A 20,031-nucleotide genomic window follows, 5' to 3' on the forward strand; every position below is an offset into this window, starting at 1 on the left:
TGCTTTAAGTGCTGCTGAAAGCCAGTCTGAGAAATTTCAGGGGAAGATGGTAAAGCCTCTTGCAAGGATTCTTCTTTTTCACGTTTTCAGTTTACAGTGAGATGCCTACAGTTCAGATCAATCAGGTTTGCTGATTTATTTCCTTATTTAAAATTATCAGTTATTTCTTAATAAAAGAAAGGGTTTAACCCATCTCTTACTGACTAAACCACTGCTTTTGGTACGACAGCATGGGCACTAAGTTTGCTACTACCATGTCTCCGACCAAAACTGCTCACTAGTAGTCATGTATTTAAAAATCAGAAAACTGACTGCAGAAAAAAAGGTCTTCAGGATTGCTTGTGTTGCCCACAGCTCTCGATTCCAGAAAACTAGACATCTGTTTCAGAGCTAAAAATTTGGAATTAGCCTAATTTCTGTGTTTTAAGCATTAGGGCTACCCTTCTTACGACTCAAAGTGTCTTAATTATTCTACTTGAACCACTAAGAACTTCTCTTCACTGTCCCACCTTTTTCAGCTGACCTTCGCAAAGTACTTATCAGCCATCAAGACCTCGTTTAATTTTATATCCTCAGCTAATCTTTAGCTGTTTTACATCGTAACTTCAGTGTTTGATGAACATGCAGTAAATCACCACAAGACTCTTCGTTCAGTCAGATGGTAACCGTTAGGAAAAGCTGAAACAATCTTTATTCCATACATTTTATTTCAGACCTCAAGTATCTCTTAAGAATTAAAGTCCAAATACATTTACTGTTGTGTTCTGTGATTTATGAACTCCTCCGTATCCAGGAAAATCACATGTGTACCAATATATTGGTGGCCAATTTTTATTGTCTATAACTGCCTGTCTTTAATACAAACTATTTTTAAAGCTTAAGGAATTGCTTCATTTTTAACTGCTTTCACCTGCTTCTACTTTGGTATAACACCATATGTTTTAGATCTTTTATTCTCTTTTTCTCTTCAGACTTCTGCCATATCCCAAATTATATTAAAGTCTCAAAGTTTAATCTCTACTTCAGAAAGCTCTTTAGGGAAGAAGTCAGTAAAATAACGATTTTTACACATCACATCTAACCATTTTCCACAGGCCGAAGCGTGACGCAATTTAAGCGGCATATTACATCCCATTTGGCAAACGCAGGTAAAAATTCCAAATCTAGTTCGGAACTGCGTTATACATCCTTAATTTTCAAAGCGATGCAAAGTTCAAGGACCACTAATATCTGTAGCTTTGCAAACTAAATTAACAGCAAGGACATTTATATTTTAAGACCATTCAATTATCCAGTAGTTAACTGAAGCTCAGAAACTTAGTCCACCAACTAAATGGAGCCGATACCACCGTATTTTCACGTCACCGTATCCGCAGTACCTTCGATACTTCCTGCCCAACCGCATCCACCGACTTGTTCTCTGACAAAACTTGACATGGCTTTTTCCTTCACGTCTTATTTTCAAGGGCAGCAAGCAGAGTGGCTGCGGGGAGATGACCGTCGAGCAGACTTGGCAGAAGGCAGCCGAAACCCAATTATTCACTATTATACAGATAAAAAAACACCTGATGTAATTTCTGTGACTGTAACAGTCACTGGTGTGAGAGCAGAGAGTCATCCATCAGATCTGGGGAACAACTGTGCCTCACACAGCTCTATCAAAAAATAGGGCAGTGTAGAAAATTATGAATTTCAGGCTTAAGCCCACGGATAAGACACCCTATACAAGGATAGAACTAAGTACCCCAACCCAGATAAGATAATGACCTGAAAAAGTCACAAGTTCTTGCTTGATGCGACTGAAGTATGAGGAGTGTACAAGAACAAGGTTTAAATATTTACTGAAGTTTGAGTTATTTCAGCCTCACCCCCTTTTGGGGGGCGGCGGGGGGGGCAGGCGGGGGGCTAGTGCTTTCCCTCCAGCCCAACCACATCCTGTTTGCTCACTCTAAAGGAATGTTGTATCCAGAGGAGAAAGCTTGCGTTATTTAAAAGTGCTGGGAATTTCTCAACCAGAATAAAGCAAATCTTGAAAGCCTTTTAATTGAGAAGGACTACCATTGTCCACCCAGCTCCCTTGAAGTCACTATTCGCCAGGACACTTTGGATCAAGTGTTAGGAAGAGCGGGCTGTTAAAAAGCCACAGGCACCAAAACACCCAGCGCTTCCAACCTTCTGGCGCTCCATCAGAAGACCAAAGCACAAGCAGCTTTGGCTGCCCAGCTTCAAAACCTGTTTCCTTCTCAGATAAGCCACACCACAGTTGTATCAGCTTCAGAGCAGAGACTGGCAGGGATTTTATGCAGCAGACCCAAGCAGCTGAGTGGTTGTTGGAAGCAACACAGCTAAAATGCAACGGTATGAAACTGCCTTCGCCACCAGACTTCTCAATTACAGGGATGCAACACAGAGCACGTGGGATCCTTTTTAGATCAAGTTACCATCTGACAGTGGAGGCCACAAACTGGCCTCAGGGTGACTACTAGCCCACCGGGAACGGCTAACTAGTCTGCCAACGATCAGCACGACTGGAAGTTTTAAATGAAAAAGTAAGGTCCCCACCTGGTGAGCAAAGCTGAAATCAAATTAAAAGGCAGAAAAAAGGATTAGAAGTGTGCGCTTTGCTTTGTTAAAGATGAGATTAAGACATGAATAGAATCACAATTCACAAGTGAATTCAGATTTGGTTGTGAGATGGTTTTTAGTTTCTACATGAGAGAAAAAGCTATACTTGTAAGACAAACTTGATGACAAAAATACAGACTGCCAAGAGAAAAAAGCATATCCTCATTCAAGCTTTACACAATACAAAGATAATTAGTTCACTGAGAAAGGAAAACATATTGGCAGTTTAACTTTATTAAACGTATTTTTAAAAATGCCTATCGGAATAGCTCAACAAGAAGCTAATCGAAAGCAGAAGCACTGCCATCTCTCTATTAATAAGTGTAACTGCTGTGACCTTGCTCTTGAAGAACGTACTATAGCTTCAAAATGTACAGGCTGCACATACCGAACACACAGGAAAAGAAAGCAAGAGACTCAGATTACGAAAGTCAGGCAGTTCTTGACAAGACAGTCACCAATTTATACAAGAGGGTATCATTCTACGAGTTCAGCAAGTAACGCTTTCGAACACCTCAAAACCACAGCCAGCAATCCACGGAACAAGCAACACCGACGGCTTTTCGTCGACTGTGCATTTCTGTGACACATTTCAGCTTGAATTCAAGGCTCGCTACTTGCGCGCCGTGACGGATATCGCAACGCACAGACTATCTGCGAGGACAGCGCAGACAACCGCTATCAGAACTTTAAATCTCCCTGCCACCGAAGGACCGTTTTTAACTAGAGGACACTTTATACGGGTCAAGTCCCTGCTTATTGAAAAATGAAGTAATGTTTTGAAAAATAATCTCGGCAGGAGTATAGTGTTCCAGTGGGAGTAAATTAAGACTCGTATGTCTTCACAGAAACATTTCTCAGCTGTAGATGTCTGGGGTCAGCGGTCTCATCTACTGCAGTAAACAAAATCTGCTTTCTCAGACTGGCCAGGAGCATGTAAAAGCTCCCAGTTCCCAGAAATAATATTAACGGTATCTAAACTCATTAAAGAACACCTGATCTAATTCTTATCTATGCACAGTAACGTTTGCTGACCCAATGAAGGCAAAAGCATTATTTTGGTGACCAAGAATAAAATAACCCTGGATTCTAGCTAAATATCCTCAAGAATGTGGAACGTAAAAATACAGTTCAAGATAAGTTCATGGCAAAAAGCATTCTTTGAGCAATATAGCTGAACACTTAACACACACTCAATCTACCACAAAGAATCAACTTTGCTTTGACAGCTATTAGATTTCTCAACAAACCATCGCCCTCCATCTAAGTTTGCCAAGATTTCTTCCCAAATCTGCTGCCGTTTTATTATCTCAGCTGAAGTACCAAATATGATTAAAGACTTTGATTGAGTTGGAAGACGTTATTGTCAGTGAAATTATTCTTCAGAATTATTCTTCAATTGCTTGTGCCATGATGTTTCAGGCGGCTTTGTTGCCAGTAGCTTATCTGTTACTAGGCACAACAATAGCCACCTTCAGCTCTCGTAAGCCTACTACAGCTGAAACTCTCATTTTCCCCTTCTTTGAAAGAGGAGCAAGGCCACAGTAGTGAGGACCACTTTTAGATGAAGCTCATTCAACCAAGTGGTTTCCAAATGCTCCAAAATTACCCACAAGCCTGCTCAGCAACACTCATCTCCACTTATTTGTAAATGGGGCTCATCACACTTAAAAGAACTGAAAGACAGCACATGAGAAAGGTAATTTGGAAGCAGTCTTGCAGCAGAACTGGCTTTGACACAACCTTTGCTTTACTCACAGGCCTGAGAAATGAAACTTTTTACCTCAGAACTTACGCTGTCAGTAGCTCAGGCGGCACGACTTAACGCTGTGTGAACCACACACCGCGTAATGGAAGTTCTCTTTATCAGCGCAAATGAGGATGTCTAAAAATACCACACCAACATACCAAATTAACTGCTTGAACATGTGCAGATTAAAAGTACATCTGGCCCGCCTTACTCCTAACTGTTCCAATTCCCTGAAATTTGGCTCCCGAAACTAATTAAAAGCATCTCAAACTGGGGTAAACCAACATGCTGGTTTGAATTCACGACTCGCTCACCAAGCCACGCAGATACATCACCACACACAGTGCTGCAGCCCTTCGGCCCCGCGCCTGCACGTCAATTTTGGCTCTGCGGGAGCTGTATTAGCATAAACTCACTCAAGGCTTTACACCCTTAAGGAATCCAGGAGTATTCTGAAGATCCCACAAGGGCAGCTGCGTTTCATGCTTGGTATGCACTCCAGTTGCTACAAGACCGCCTCATCCCACTGAAAGACAACCTGGCTTTTTATTATTCCTACCTTTACACTTCCCCACACGGGCTATGGCAATGAAATGAAACCAGCCTTTATGTTTTCAGCACCCAGAGAACTGCAGCTTGTTTCGAGCACTGCAGCACCTCTGTGGATCTAAGAGCTCGGATACACTCAGGCTTTGTTTCCACATCAAGTCTCATGCCAGCAGATCTTCACAACCCTGGCTCAAAACAGCTACTTCTAGAACCCCTACCTAAATTAAGCATCAAGACAAAAACTGGCTAGAAATTACAGTCTTCTGGCAGGCTTGAAGTTCTCAATAACGATGAAGTGGAGGTCCAGAAAAAGACAATTTTGCGGTGGAACTCCACATCACAGATATAGCTTCCAGGAAAGTACTTCAGGATCAGACCCATCACTTCTAGCTGCAAACACAGCATACAATTTTGATCCTGTTTTCTGTGAAGACACGGGAGGGAAATAGACATTTCCGATGTTTGGTGACAGCAGAATGTGTTCAAACAGGACAAGAAGCAGCATAATTTAGAAAGCCATGGCAGCACGCTTGGTTTCATTTCTCCTTATGCTGTCTCACACAACCGTTTGGTTCCTGAGGCACATAAAAGTCATAAAACATAACTGCAAAGATGTCGGATGTCTTTGAACGCAGATGTCCAAGACTGAATCGCTTGCCTGTGTATCCTTTGGCCTGTTGGTGCCCGTTTGTCAAGCGGAGTAGAGGAAAAGACCTTAAATCTTCCTATAAACTATAAAATGCCAAGGCAACCTTTACAGAGTTTACTGTTACCTCAGATCAATTAATGCCAAATATCCTGCAAAAATACACCAGACTAAATCAGGTTTCCTCCATCACTCTAAGGCCTGTTTGGTTTTGTTTGGGTTTTTTTTTCCAATTTCATTTTTAAAATCATACATTTTTGACCTCTAAACATTAAATGGCAACAAGTTCATCATTTAAACATAAAACAAAAAAAATTGCATTTCTTCAAGAAGAGACAATTCCAAAATGCCTGTGTGCGCTCCAGTAGCTCTGCTTGAAAACTACAATGTTCTTTTTGCCCTTTAAATACAAAACCTTTTTAGATCATGTATTCTACCCCTTCATTTTTTCCCCGAACCTGAAATATGACTCTGAGGTGGTTACTTCTTACTACTGCTAGCTTTCTAATCCTCCCTTAACACGTTTTGCTGGGAAGAAGGCATAGCATGCGCCAGAACAGGCTGCACGTGCTACCTGATTTCTGTTTACTATTACTACAGAGAAACAAGGTTAGCAAAACTGTTTCTTGAAAGCATTCTCATTTCCAAGTTAGCTAGCAGGGAAGTAAAAGGTCTTGAAGACCTTACACAGGGGAATGAGAACGCAAAAACGCAACAGAAATCATTTCTCTGAACGTGCATTTCACTTGTCCAGACACACGCAGGGTAACAGAAAGGTGATTAAACTCCAAAGGGCGTTATTTTTCTTAGGGAGGTACACGTATTTCCAAGCTGTCTAATGCTATTTGATTAAACGAGGATTCTATTCTTAAGCATTCAACTAGCAGGTGTAGAAGCCTCATGTGAAGCTTCAGTTATAAAAAGTAGCAACTGAGCAAAGCTTTGATTCAACAGAAGTGCCAAAAGACTCCCAAACAGATGGCATAAGCGGGCTTTACCGGACTCCCTTTAAAACTACCAAGGAGACTGATATGGTTTCAAAAGATTGGGCAGCTTCCACGCAGAAAAATCCAGGCATTTACTCTGCGAGATGTTCGGCCTGTGTCGGCACTCAAAGAGAACTGAAGACTATGTAAAGGAATAGGATGACAGCAGCAGCACCACCAAGGCGGGCAATTTCACAAAGTACGTCTCACTCCAGACATCACAATCCATATTTTGCTCTAAACTGGAAGCTATTCTTTATTTAAAAACCCAGGAGCACACTAACAGAAGCATTAAACGCTGCGCTTGACAGACAGCATCAGAACATATCATAAATACTTTAATCTCAGCATTCTTAACTATGTTTATGAGAACGCGATGAAGTGCTAGGTTTCAGTTCCACAAGAACAGTGCCAAAGAATTTAGGTTCTTTATTCAGCAAGAGCGTTCGCTTGTCATGGGAGAGAGGAACATGCTGCTGTCCTATGGAGCATAAATTTGGGAATTCTATATCCATCATTTGCTTTGAAACCTTTCAGACCCCAGAACTTTTGAGGAACGCTACTCTTCCTTCCTACATATTTGTTGCACTCTAGAGATGTTGAAATGGACCACTGAAGAAGTGCCTTAATGAGATATTTAGTGACAATTACATTCTTGCCTTAGCTTTGCGGTTCAGAAGGTCATAAAAGTAGATTTATGAGAGTAAACTTAGAGCCTTTTAGTAGTACACTTTTGTACACTCAAGCTCCAATAAAACAGGAAATGCAGTGGACAAAAATGAATACTTCTACAAGAACCTTGAGATTTAAATGATCTGGATAATCCAAGTAAACAAACCTGAAGCTGATAAAAGTATTTCCCAAACGTAACTTTTATTCTGAAAGCTCTCAAAATATTTAACTAGTTTAATATAAAGGGCTTTAAAAAGCTGGTAAAGAAACTCGAAAGTGAAGTAACACATTTATACAACATAGCATTAAAAACAAACACGTGTGCTTATGAAATTGCTCTTGAATGAAAACATCAGCTATTCCCCAAAGCACAATTTTTAGAAGCCCTTCATGTGGATCTCCGGGCAACCCTGCAGCCCACAAAAAAAGTATGAAGCCAAGTAAAATGTTTAACCTAGTCAATAATCATGATGCTATGTTATTATAGCAAAGACTGAGCATAGGGAGAACCGCACTGTAGTTACTCAGCAGTTCATGTTGGAGTTTGAAAAGCTGCTAAAGGACAGGTGACTGCAATAAAGAACTTTAATAACGCATGTTAACTGCTATGTTCAATTCAGTTAGGAGCAGGTGAGAAACATGAGCTATCAGTTTAGAAAGAAAACTGCAACTTAAAACATTTGAGGTTTTCTATAGGAACCAAAGCCCTTTGAGAGTTGGTGGGATTGACTCTCCAATAGCTGGGAAGAGAACGTCTCAGGCAGGAGCTAATCCTGAAAAAATCTTGCAGAACAGGTAAATGGCCCAACAGGGATTCATATACTTAGCTAAACTTTCTCCTTTTCAGAAATCTATTGTGAAATAAAGTATTAAGTCATGAGGGTTTGGAACGCTATAGCCTGAAGGCCTAAACCTTCCAATCTGTCTCAGACAACAGGAAATTGGTTTAATCTTTATACACCCACACACAGGCAGCCCTGCTCAGAAATTTGTTTTCCAGATATAAATGTTCTAGTTTGCTCCCCTTCTGAAGGAGATGTCCAGGAAGGAGAATAATCACATGCTTAGAGAACTAAACTGACGCAAAACCAGATTAATTGTCTACTGAGTTAGCCAGGAAGTGTTTGGACAAGTTATTAGAATGGTATCAAAGTTAATTTGCAAGACAATTATATAGTCCTATTTTATTGTGTCAAAACAGGAAGACCTCAGCGAGTTTAAGTCTTAAGGCAAGTTACCTCTGCTGTCCTGCCAAAAGTCACTGAGCTTCAAAGAGAAATCAGACACTTCCAAGCATCCCAGTACTGCCAACTGCGCACAATGAGACCCGTCCGTCTTGATTCAGACTATCAGGAATTAGTGTTAAAATATTATAATACTTTGATTGCATGTTTCCAAAAAGAAGAGGGGTTTTCTTTACAGGCTTCCTGTCAGAGACAGTACTTTCCACAAATTCATTTCACAGATTCATAGAAAGGTGGGGGGTTGGAAGGGGCCTCTGGAGATCATGCCGTCCCACCCCTGCTGGAGCAGGCACCCCCAGAGCAGGGGCACAGGGCCGCGTCCAGGCGGGGGGTGAATGTCTCCAGGGAAGGGACCCCACAGCCTCTCTGGGCAGCCTGTGCCCCTGCTCTGGCACCCGCACAGCAAAGGGGTTTCTCCTCATGTTCAGGGGGAACTTCCCGTGTTCCAGCTTGTGCCCGTGGCCCCTTGGCCTGGCGTTGGGCACCACTGAAAAGAGCCCGGCCCCATCCCCCTGACACCCACCCTTCAGATATTGATAAGCACTGATGAGACCCCTCTCAGCCTTCTCTTCTCCAGGCTGAACAAGCCCAGGTCTCTCAGCCTTTCCTCACAAGGGAGATGCTCCAGCCCCTGATCCCCTTGGCAGCTCTGCGCTGGCCTTGCTCCAGCAGTTCCCTGCCCTTCTTGAACCGGGGGGCCCAGAACTGGACACAGTACATTCCCCCTCAGCAATTCTATTTGCTCCCTTGTCAAAGCCCACACATGGAAAGCCAAAGCGACTGATGCCGCAAGCCTGACCGCGGCCATCCCTGCGCACACAGGATCAGAGCGGAGCAGCTGGCCTCCCGCAGCCGGTCAGTGTTGCACTCCTCCGAGTTCCATGGTTGCAGGCTACAAAGTGAAGCTTAACCAATAATTGCCAAAATTTTCATATTAGAGCACACAGGTGCAAAGACGGTGGGAGAATAGGCAAAGTGCCAAAATACAGGAGGAGGCGTTCAGAGGGTGAATTTAAGGACAGCAAGGTAGCTTCCTCGTAGCATAACAATAACAATAGTGCAGCTACACGTGGAAAGACAACGATTACAGAACAAATGAAAATCTCTTTGTTGAATATTAAGTTGATTTATAGTAGATAACAGTTTACAGTGCTCTTTTTCAATTGACTAAAATCCTCTGCGTTAGAGAAAGCTATTTATTTTCTTGTGTTTATCAACCACTGCTCCAGTACTGGCAGTAACTCCTCAGTGAAACTACACTCGCTACATCTGCAGTTTATTCCCATAGCCAGTAGCAAAACACAAAATGCAAGTTTTCCAACCAGCAGCCAAAACTTACCCGTAAGACACACTATTGAAGTTTTTCTAGCACTCCTAGAAGCCCAATCAATAGGACACGCGTGCCAACAGACCTTGGATGACAAAGCTGAACTACAATCTTAGATCACAGAATTCCAACATGAGAAACTCAACTGTCCCACGGCCACCGAAAACAGTTACAAATAACTTCAAACTCCGTCTCACTCCAGACTATCCAAAACTGCTCAAGGTTTCTTTTTGTTGTTGCTGTCGATCTCTTGTTTAGAGGAAAGTACGTTAATGTATTTACAACATACTTACTCTCGCTCTTTCTCCGTCAGTTTGTCATTGATGTTATCCTTGATTGTAGACCGGGAGCCCTTGTGAATTATGGGATACCTGAGTGGCACTTGTAAGAAGTAGGATATCATTGACACCAAGTGAGCGGTGTAGCCCAGGGCAACAGCAATGCTTCCGTCATCTTTTGCTGTCAATAACAAGAAGATTCAGTTATTTCATCGGTCACATCTCACTGCAGGCTCAGCACAAGTTCATCCTTATTGCTTAGGGAATGGTGTAATTAACGAAGCTATCAGAAGTTGTAACTCAAGAATAGATGCAAGTCTAAAACAAATTTAGATTGCTTTACAATTGTTTGCGGTTTGCTATTTGCCTCTTTCGTTAAAGGGCAATGTAAAACGGGTGGTGGCTCGTTTGCCTTCCAACTTTAGACTTTCAAATCTAAAAGTAACCCTTCTCAACCTTTGGCTGGGCGGGGGAGGGTAAAGAAGACATGGGAAAAGTGAAACAAAACTCCCACGACAATATTCAATTCTTAAACTTTCTGCATTTCTCTAGGTGTAGCTGACACGTACGACCGGGGTCAGGGAAAAGCTGCATTCCTCCATAACTTTATGCATTAATGAGATCAGTTGGAAAGACACCGACCCCAGGGTACGAACTCTGTTCTCTGCCAGTTACAGGAAGAACTTGGATTAACCCATTGTTTTAAAGCATTGTTTTCAATTTGATGTTTAAGGTTTCAACCTTAGAGCTTCACCTGCGGGGAATACACACAGGTCTTGCAATTCAAATTACATACTTTAGCCACGTAAGGGCGTTTCCTTTCTTTTTTCTCTATTTTTGTTCTTTGAAGTGAACATACCAATACAAACAACGTGACGGCCATCCCTTCTGAGGCACAAGGGAGTCCTGTGAAATCAACTCAGATGACCTCCTAAGCTTATAATGATGTTCAATGACAAATATGAAATCACACTGAGCTCTGTTAGAGCACAACACAATATATGGATTCAAAAGTTACGCCCCTCTCACAAAGGATTTTGTAAAAAGTGTTCGAGGTTTGCAGCAAAACTTGATTTTTAGGGAATAAACCTTTTTGATCCTTCAGATGCCTGATTTTTATTTTTTTTAAAAAAATATTATGTACTAAGAGTCTGAAATAAGACATGTCAGACAGCTGGTTTTCAAATTCAACTGTGCATTTCACCAAGTGAATGCTTTGTACTTTTCCCTCATAATATAATTATTTCTATAGACCTTGATAATGAATTAGTACGTCTTTTGTAAGGTATTACTGCCAATCAACTGAAAACGGGCCAGAAGATGCACGCCACCGATGTCTCAAGAATTACCAAACTGAGTTCATTACCACATTTAGCATGATCAGGAAAAAGCAAGAGACTGCTTGTTGTCATACTGACAAATTAACTTGCTTTAAAGTTGACACCTCCATTGTTGTAGCACCCAATATACATGTTGTTAGCACAAGTTAATACCTATGGGACAGCTTTAGAGAGTCAGACAATAGTTTGAGGTTTTTGCCTGAGAAACTACAGGCCTTCAGGACCGAGCGAGGACTGGGAGCAAGAAATTATCAAAGGGATTTTAACGAAGTTCCAATCCATGTCAAACATTTGTAGACAAATCCATGCCGTTACCTGTACAACTGTGATACAGACAGGCCTATTATCTATTTGCTTCTGCAATAGGATGACCGTAGACAGTTAAAGTAGAAGGTGACTTGTAAAATACTCCATACGGTCAGGCAGCTTTAGTGTCTTACTTATGCAAGGTATCTATTTGGTAAAGTTCACCAGCAACTACAGCAAATTAAACAGGGATTCATGCACATGGCCCCGTCACGATTCACGGGCTGGAAGTAGCCACGATGGACTTTTAGGTCAGACAAATAGTTTCCAGAATCACTAAGTTTGGAAGGCACCTCTGGAAATCACATAGTCCTGGACCCCGGCTCAGAGCAGGCTCAGCTACAGCCTGTTGCCCAGGACTGTGTCCAGTTGGGTTTTGAGCTTCCCCAAAGATGGAGACACCACAGCCTCTCTGGGTAACCTGTTCCACCGTTTCAGTATTGAGTCTTCAAACACAGAGGTAATTTTCTAAGAATCAACAGTAGCTTCTTTTGTACTAGCTCGGAAGTAGGAATAAACAATGCGTAAGTTTTCTTCTAGTCTAGGCCTTTCCAGTCAGAAACTTGGATCCTAAGCCATTGCTATCAGTTTACTTCATTTTACGAAATTTAGAAGCAGTGTCAACTGTAACAACTAAATTAAGAATATTCAGCTACCTTGAAAGTCTTCAGAATTAGGAAGCTTGACTCCACAAACAAAGTAATCCTTTTGATCGTTCTGTAAGTTTAAAATCAACAATGGAAAGTGAGAACGGAACAATAACATCCAGAAAACAAACCTGCCTAAAATCCAATGGCAACAAAGCATTTTTGTAATGAAAAAAACACACCTTAAATATTCAATGAAACCCGGAGTGACTTTGACTTAGTGTTTTAGTCCCCATTTCATATAATTCAGAAATAAATGCAATTTTTTTCAAGACGGAAAAGCTTCAGCTTAATCAATTCGTTATATTAAATGTTTCGGAGCTCCATATTTTGACATCTGTTCATGTGCACTCCATTAAAGTTCAGCTAGCCTACTGTCAGAGTTATTTTATGTAATTGTAAGCAAAATGGAAAGTATCCATTGAATTACAGCTACAGCTATTCTACTTTTATAGTGGAGACTATGCGAGAGATGCTGGCATAAGTCTTCTCCCCACGAGGTTTGCAATCTAAGGACCAAAGCCAAGAAAAAGCTGGAAAAACCAGCATGAATGAAGAGCAAGTTTCATCATGAATAAAACACGATATTTGCTCACAGTGTAATACATGGGAAGTTCATTTCACATCAAGCAGATTTTTAGAACATTAAAAACATACCAGATCAATAGGGTAGATATAGGATAGCTCCGACAGCAATTGCTTGCATCGAATAGTCTGCTGGGCATTTGTCTTCAAAAACAGTTCTCTTTGGGGAAAGAGATCCCAAAACCATTAGTTTCTTCAAAAGCTTTAAGTAAAAGGTATCAAGCCCTCATACCCCTCCAGCATCTTCCCACGTATCACCTCCCCTCCCCCAAAAAGCTAGGTAATTCCACCAGAAAAATACAGAAGACAAAGCTAACTTTTCTTTTTCAGTTGTACCTCACATTACAGGCGTATTTTGACAACGACAATTAAGTATTACAAAGCTGTGATACACTAAAGCAGACCTAAAAGTCCTATCATAGTCTACACGTGCAACCAAGCAACTGTTTTCTCCTCTTCTAGACTTGCCACTGTTAATTATCACTTTAGGTATCTATAAATCATAGCAGAGATGTCTTAAAAAATGTTTTGGGGCAACATGTGGAAGAATTTGGTGCCAGGAGTCCCACTTCAAATGGCCTACTCTCAAGCCTGTATTTTCTTTCCAACTGCAGAAAAAGCATAGGCCCTTTTACCTCTTAGCAGTGCATTCCTTTCTTAATTCATGCAGGGATTCGTTATGCTCTTGAAGTTTCTGGTATTCAGTCTCAAATGCATTTTCTAAACAACGTGAGGAATCAGGGGAAAAAGTTAGTTTTCTTAGTTATCTGAAGTTAAAAGTAGATAGTGACACAAATATCGGCAATAACCCTCCACTTAATCTTAGATGCCTGTTCTCCATGTTACGCTGCCAAACTGGGGAACGACAGTGCAGGAGGAGCACCTGTCTTCATGCTCTGCAAACCATTCACCAGCCAAATGCAACCAGCAAAACCTCATTCTCCCTTAACACCTATTCCCCTCACGTCCGCAGTAGTAGAGTAATGCGGTTAAGGCATCCCAATATTTGCATAATCAGAACGAAGTAAATGGGGAAACCCTCCTTTTTAGTAGTGACTAGTTATTTTAGACTCAACTAGGTATTAAAAAAAGAGAAATCCTGCAGCAAGATCAAGTATCCATGTAGCTCAGTCTCTGGTGAGCTCCAGAGAGACAGCGATGTAGCATTTTACTATAGGACACTTTCCCAGTAAAACAAAATACCAAGACCACCGAGCATTTCACCTTTCCCTTATGTAATAAGCTATTAGGAGGGGGTTTTCGTCTTTTAACACTTAAAATGAGATTCTAATGGCAGGTACAATAACATCCCTCGTGACACTATAATGGCTGCATCCAGCCCCTGTTTACTGCATTACAGTGCAGCTCTTCTGATTTTCTCATAAAATCTTAATTAAGCACAGCTTTAAGACTTCTTGAGAGAGATGTCACAGTAGGAAGTTATTTAGAGTCAGGATAGCAGAAACTGCTGTCCAGAATTCACAGACGGTGAAGAGATTATATCTGGCTGCAAACTTCAGATAAAGAAAAGCAGAAACATCAGAGCCAGACCAAAAACCAAGACATCGCCTTCATTTTGGTCACCATGATCATAAGCTAAGCTGCTACGCTTCCGATGAGCGGGTTTGGAATATCTGCAATAGAAGCAGTAATAATTCTACACTTACCTCTGCCATGCAAACTATTTTTCTCCTTATGCAACAAGGCTACTTCTTGACCAAGGGCCTTCTTCTGCCTCTCCAGTTCATTACGTAGCACCAGGATCTTCAACTGTAAACATTCACTCTCCTTTTTCTATTGGAAGAAAAGTAGATTTAAAAGAAAAAAATAATTACAAGTGTTTCTGCACACAAGCAGTTCCATAAAAGGGGTGATAGGAGGGAAGAGAAAGAGCCTGGCAGACACTAGTCTCACCCTAAGGGGGAGAGCTCATAGATTACAACAGGCAATAGGTTACCAAAAACCCTAATCATTTTGCTGCTTTGGAAGGAGAGAAACTCAGCTGTGTCCCCCAGTGCTTGTTCCTTCTGCGGGATGCGTCTCCCCTCCTGCGCTCAGTGATGCAACCTGGCCCAGGGCAGAAATCAAGAGAGGAAGGAGAGGTGGGAGGAAGCTTCTGCAGGACAAATACACAGAGACTAATAGCAGAGCGCTAGCAGCACGCCGAGCATTCCCTCCCTGGCAAAGGGTTTGGCAACAAGAGGGAGGATGAGCAATGAGGAGCCTATACTAAATTGAGGCAGGGAGCTGGGAAAAGGTTGGAAATGTCTGAGCTGCGCTACTGGATCCAATTCCCAGCTTCAGGGTGATGAGAAAAAAAAAAAAAGGAAAGAACACATAGCGGGGAGAAGATTATGTCACTACACACAATTACATTTGAAGCTTCCTTTCTTTAAAAGCTTTAGGACTTGTCCTGCACCTACTGAATTTGTCCCTGTGTTTAAAAATAAACTTTTTCTTTGATGCGCTCTCTCCTCTAAGAAATTGTGCTGCCATGTGTGTAGTGAAGCAGAATTTTCTATTACGAATAGGTTTTTGTTTTGTTTTAAGGAAGGAATATCTCCCATGCCTAATAGATATTTGCCAAGAACAACTGAAGTCAGATGCAAAATGGAAAAGCGACGTTACACCCCTCCAGTCCATCCATACCCCTGAAGGGGCAGCGGGGCATACTGGTGAGCAAGTCTTATGCAAGCACTACCAGGCACCAACACGTTGTGTCACTCGGCCAGCTTTCACTTTCTCAAGCAGTTAATGGAGATAATGCTCCTTCAACACTAGCTGCCTGAAAGAAAAAAAGTCAGGTCTTGCTGAAGCCTTCCCTCCATTTCATATTTGCTTCAGTTACACACGTATGCGGAGCCTTGTGGTTCAAGACTCCAGCAGGAAACACGGCTCAGTATTAAGGAATGAAATTAGAGTTCACGCACTTATTAAGGGGGTGGAAGCCCAGCATGTGTTTCACTATTAAACAAAGAAAAATAGGTCATAGTTTCCTTATACCACAGGCCATGGTTGCTAAGAAGTTGCATCGCCTACGCTGTTACTACTGTCAGGTTTGGTTTTAGTGTTCTTCATATACTTCTGCTCACACATATCTATTAAGGAAATTAGCACAGAATTCAACCCAGAATCTACCTTAAAGTAATAAAGTGACTTCACGTCACAAGTTTGCCCGTTCCCGTACAAGGCACCAGACCCGTGCCAGTGAGAACCAATGTAATGAAGTCACCACAAGCCACTCGCGTTCTGTCAACTCATTGCTTCGAACTCGGCTCAGCCTTTCTAGGCTAAAAGTAGAAACTAGTGCCAGTACGGTCGTTTGGAGGAGGGAAGAGGACAGGCAAAACAAGCTGGCAAGAGCTATTGCACGATCTAATACAATTCCTGCCTAAAATAGATGTCTCACTTGAATGACAGCTTTTGCATTAATTCTGTTCACCCAAAGCGAGCAGGGTACAAGAAGATACAGCCAGGAGACTCACCCCGCTCTACATCCACCACAGGTTCCTGCCAAGATTTATCTAAACCATTAAAACTTTGCTTTTCCTGATAAACCTCCTTCATGCCCTGTACAATGTTTGTGCTTTTGTACTACAAAAGCAATTACACAGAATAAAGGTAAAAACAGGATAAGCAATCTATCAGTCCAAGTAACGCGCACAGATCTAAAATCCATTACATTACACTTTTCAGATGAGTTCCCATTTGAAGTGACAGGTTTAAACAAAGATTTCAAGTTCAAATGTTAAAAAAACAAGCTTATGGTCAAGACATCAGGCAGATGCTTCAGCAAACCTGTAGAATAAGGTTTTAAATAATCAAACTTACCAGTTCATTGCTTGTAGATGTACATCTCAGCTTTTCTTCAATCTCCCTTCCTATTTTCTGAACAGTTACCTGAGTCTGTTTAATTGCACACTGGGCTCTGTGAAGCCTGTAAGGAGAAGAGAAGTTACAGCTCTGCTAAAGGTTCCTCACACGTGTCCTAGCGACAACCGCACCAGCCGTCTCAAAACCAGCGGAGACGGTACGAACTCAGATTGTCAGCTTCCCTTTTGAAATGAAGCGTCAGGAGAGGAATCGTAACTTGCACGGTTTATGAATGAGTATCCAAAGCAAACCAGCAAGTCTCCAAATTCGATCAAGTATGAAATGTCCTCTTTATTTGTTAAATTCAATGCATACCGATGAGACAAAGCTGTAGGTGAGAGAGCAGGTAATTACGGGGCTCCCATGTAATAATTACGCTATAACACTGTTAACATCAAGACAGATGCACACGACTGTTACCGTGAGCACTGTTAACATCAGCCAGCTTTAAAAAAAAGGCAAGTATCCTTTAGATAACACGCAGGCCAAGTGCACAAACCACCCTTCAGCATCTCCCAACGTGCTATGGGTCCTTCCATAATAAAAACATGGCTTTCTTAATTCAATCACAATTGAAGCATGTAAAAGATGATGATGATGTGGTTCTGACCATTAGCCCTTGCTTCAGGGGGAAGAGGGAAAACTGATTATTCGCTACATTTATTGGGAAAAAAAGATCAGGCAGGGGAAAGCAATGGCAAAAAAAAGGTCAAAAAGAGGCATTAACATTTTTCTTAGAATTAACATGGAGTGGGAGTTAACATATTTATTAGAAGAAGTCAGAGTTGGCCTACAGTCATAGACTATGTCTTTTAAGGCATGCAAACCCAGGCTTACTTGTCCCCTTTGTAGTTTCACTACTAATGGCTTCTCCTGCTGTAAGGACACTCTTCAGGCAGCCTTGCTGCTGGGGAAACACCTACCTAACCCGACCAAGGTCTAGTTGGAAGAGCACAACCATGGTCAGACAGCCTATTGTATGGCATCGGTGCTTTGCCAGGGAAATGTAATGGAAGGACCACGCCTGCTTCAGTGCGTGTTTTAGCGATCACCTCCATTTCCCCAAAACTAAAAATCTCTGTCTCTTCATAGGGATGCTTAGTTTTACTAAAGCACGGCTGTGAGTTTGCTGTGCGCCAAGGACCAAAGCGCTAGACCACATAGAAAAGGCTACTCAGCTTCTTCCTTTCACATTCACCAATCTCTTCCAGATTTATAAGCAACCGAGGCATTATTATTTAACAGTTTTGGCTAAAGGTTTTTAACGGTCTGTGTGCAGCTAGACCAAGATAATAACCAGGCTACATGCTTCAAGTATGAGCAACCACAAAGCATCACCCCTTCTCAACACCATCTCAACAGCACAGACTACAGATCAGTTTATTCAGTGCGAGGACAGCGCATAAACCACCCAGCCCAACAAGCAAATCCAGGGAGGAGATGATACATGGACAACGGGGAGCGAGCATTGCTAGTAATATTAGACAAGATCATTGTGATTTAAGACATTTACATGTTATAAATGTGTTCAAGTTTAAGTGAGTTAAGTCAGACACCTTTAGTTCCTTCACGCTATTACCTCTCCTGAATGACGCCCTCTATAATAGGCTTTTGTTTGAAATTACACTAAGTGATTCCTTTGGCTTCTTCAGGGCTCCTCAAATTGCTCATAGCGCACACAGCCCAGGAGCGGAGCTTTTTGGGGGTAGCTGTACCCCATCAAAATCACACATCAAGCAGCGTGGTTCTGCCGGCTGCTAAAGGCTTCTGGGGGGGAAAAGAGACTGCTGAGGCCAGCAGCGCTGGGTGCTGGGTCACCCAAGGGCTTGGTCTCATGCACCTAATGGAATGCTGAGACCTCCTGGAAACAGTTATTTCCCAGCGGGAATTACTACTTCTAGCTCCCACCTTCCCAAATACATCTCAAGCCTGTTGGCTAAGTAACATACGGTTACGGAGGTCAAAGCCAAGGTTTGCTGACCATCCTGAATGTCACGTAGATTTCTCATCATACAGTAGGGTCTATGTTTCCAACTTCAACAGTTTCCAGCCTGTACCTTTCCAAAATGGTGGAGCATTTTCTTTCCAGGCATAAGAAAGTCTTACCTAAAACTTACAGGTAATGAATAATAAGAGAGTGACATTCCCCTTTCCCTTTCTCTCACTTTTATCTAATTTTATACCACAAGAACGTTCTTGATTCATTCTTAATTCAGGGGATTAAGAAAGAAATTCTACAAGTCTTTACACCACGCCATGTAGGTCACAAAATGACTGCTGAAAAGTGTTTTATTCTTGGAAAAAGTATTTATGAAACTGATAAATTGTTAGAAGGGTCACTTGCCCTGTGAGCTCCTCACAGCAATGCCCAGCCGACGACCTACAAATTTTAACAGCTTCAAGATCTTCTGCCCGTGCCCCAGTATAAGGAACAGACATCTGTTCAGCCTGACTTCTCAAACCAGTACAAACCTTAGAGTATTCCTTTAATTTGGTCAATCTATATCTAAAGGTATATTCCTACCCTATAAAGACTGCTATACTGAATAATTCAGCAATAAAGTCTGGTTTTAATAAGAAATGGTTTTCTTTTTAAGCCAAACATCATCCAGGCATTTCCTGCAATATTAAAATAAAAACCTAGTGAAACTCAGCTGCCTTGATGCCAAATAGCACCATTTACATTGAGCCAACCAGTACCAGGTGGTTTGCTTTCTTGCAATCCCAGTATGTTCACTCTTGTTCCCAGGACTTTAAAATGGTAGCAGTACGATCATGACCACATCCAAAGTTAAGCCTTCCAAGATGAAAAGTTTCAGGACTTTGTGTCACAAAAAGCAGCAACTATCAACAGAAATCTTTCTCTAGCCACCAAAAAAAGGCCCCCGCTGCACTCACACAGAAATCTTTGGTCATCCCACCTCGGGAATACAAACTAAGCTATAAGAACACTGGCATGGAAGTTTTGTCCATCGTTTCTCCATGCACGGGACAGACTCCGGTGGAGGCAATCATGATTGCACCAATGAATGGAGAGCAGCATGTTGAGGCCATAAATCTGGATTAAAATTTTTATCTAATGAATGGAGAGAAACTTCAATGCTAATTGACCGCATATTGTTTCCATTTCTAGTCTGGATGCAAGTCCAATGCTACAGCCTAAAGTTAGCACAGTTTGTGCTTCGAGCATAATCCAGCTTGAT

General features: G+C 41.8%; 1 protein-coding gene across 2 annotated transcripts in view; it reads right to left on the reverse strand.

Moving 5' to 3' along the window:
• The window catches only part of UVRAG (UV radiation resistance associated), a 101,884-nt gene that overhangs the window by 38,817 nt on the left and 43,036 nt on the right, over window positions 1-20,031 (reverse strand). For both annotated transcript variants that reach the window (XM_064441536.1, XM_064441537.1), the window contains exons 7-12: window positions 16,787-16,892; window positions 14,623-14,749; window positions 13,591-13,675; window positions 13,028-13,115; window positions 12,380-12,440; window positions 10,093-10,258 (exon numbers count right to left, since the gene is read on the reverse strand). In XM_064441536.1, coding sequence (XP_064297606.1) covers window positions 10,093-10,258; window positions 12,380-12,440; window positions 13,028-13,115; window positions 13,591-13,675; window positions 14,623-14,749; window positions 16,787-16,892 — 633 coding nt within the window. The remainder of the gene's footprint in view (window positions 1-10,092; window positions 10,259-12,379; window positions 12,441-13,027; window positions 13,116-13,590; window positions 13,676-14,622; window positions 14,750-16,786; window positions 16,893-20,031) is intronic.

This window comes from Phalacrocorax carbo, chromosome 1 (genome assembly GCF_963921805.1).
Source record: "Phalacrocorax carbo chromosome 1, bPhaCar2.1, whole genome shotgun sequence".
Lineage (NCBI taxonomy): Eukaryota > Metazoa > Chordata > Aves > Suliformes > Phalacrocoracidae > Phalacrocorax > Phalacrocorax carbo.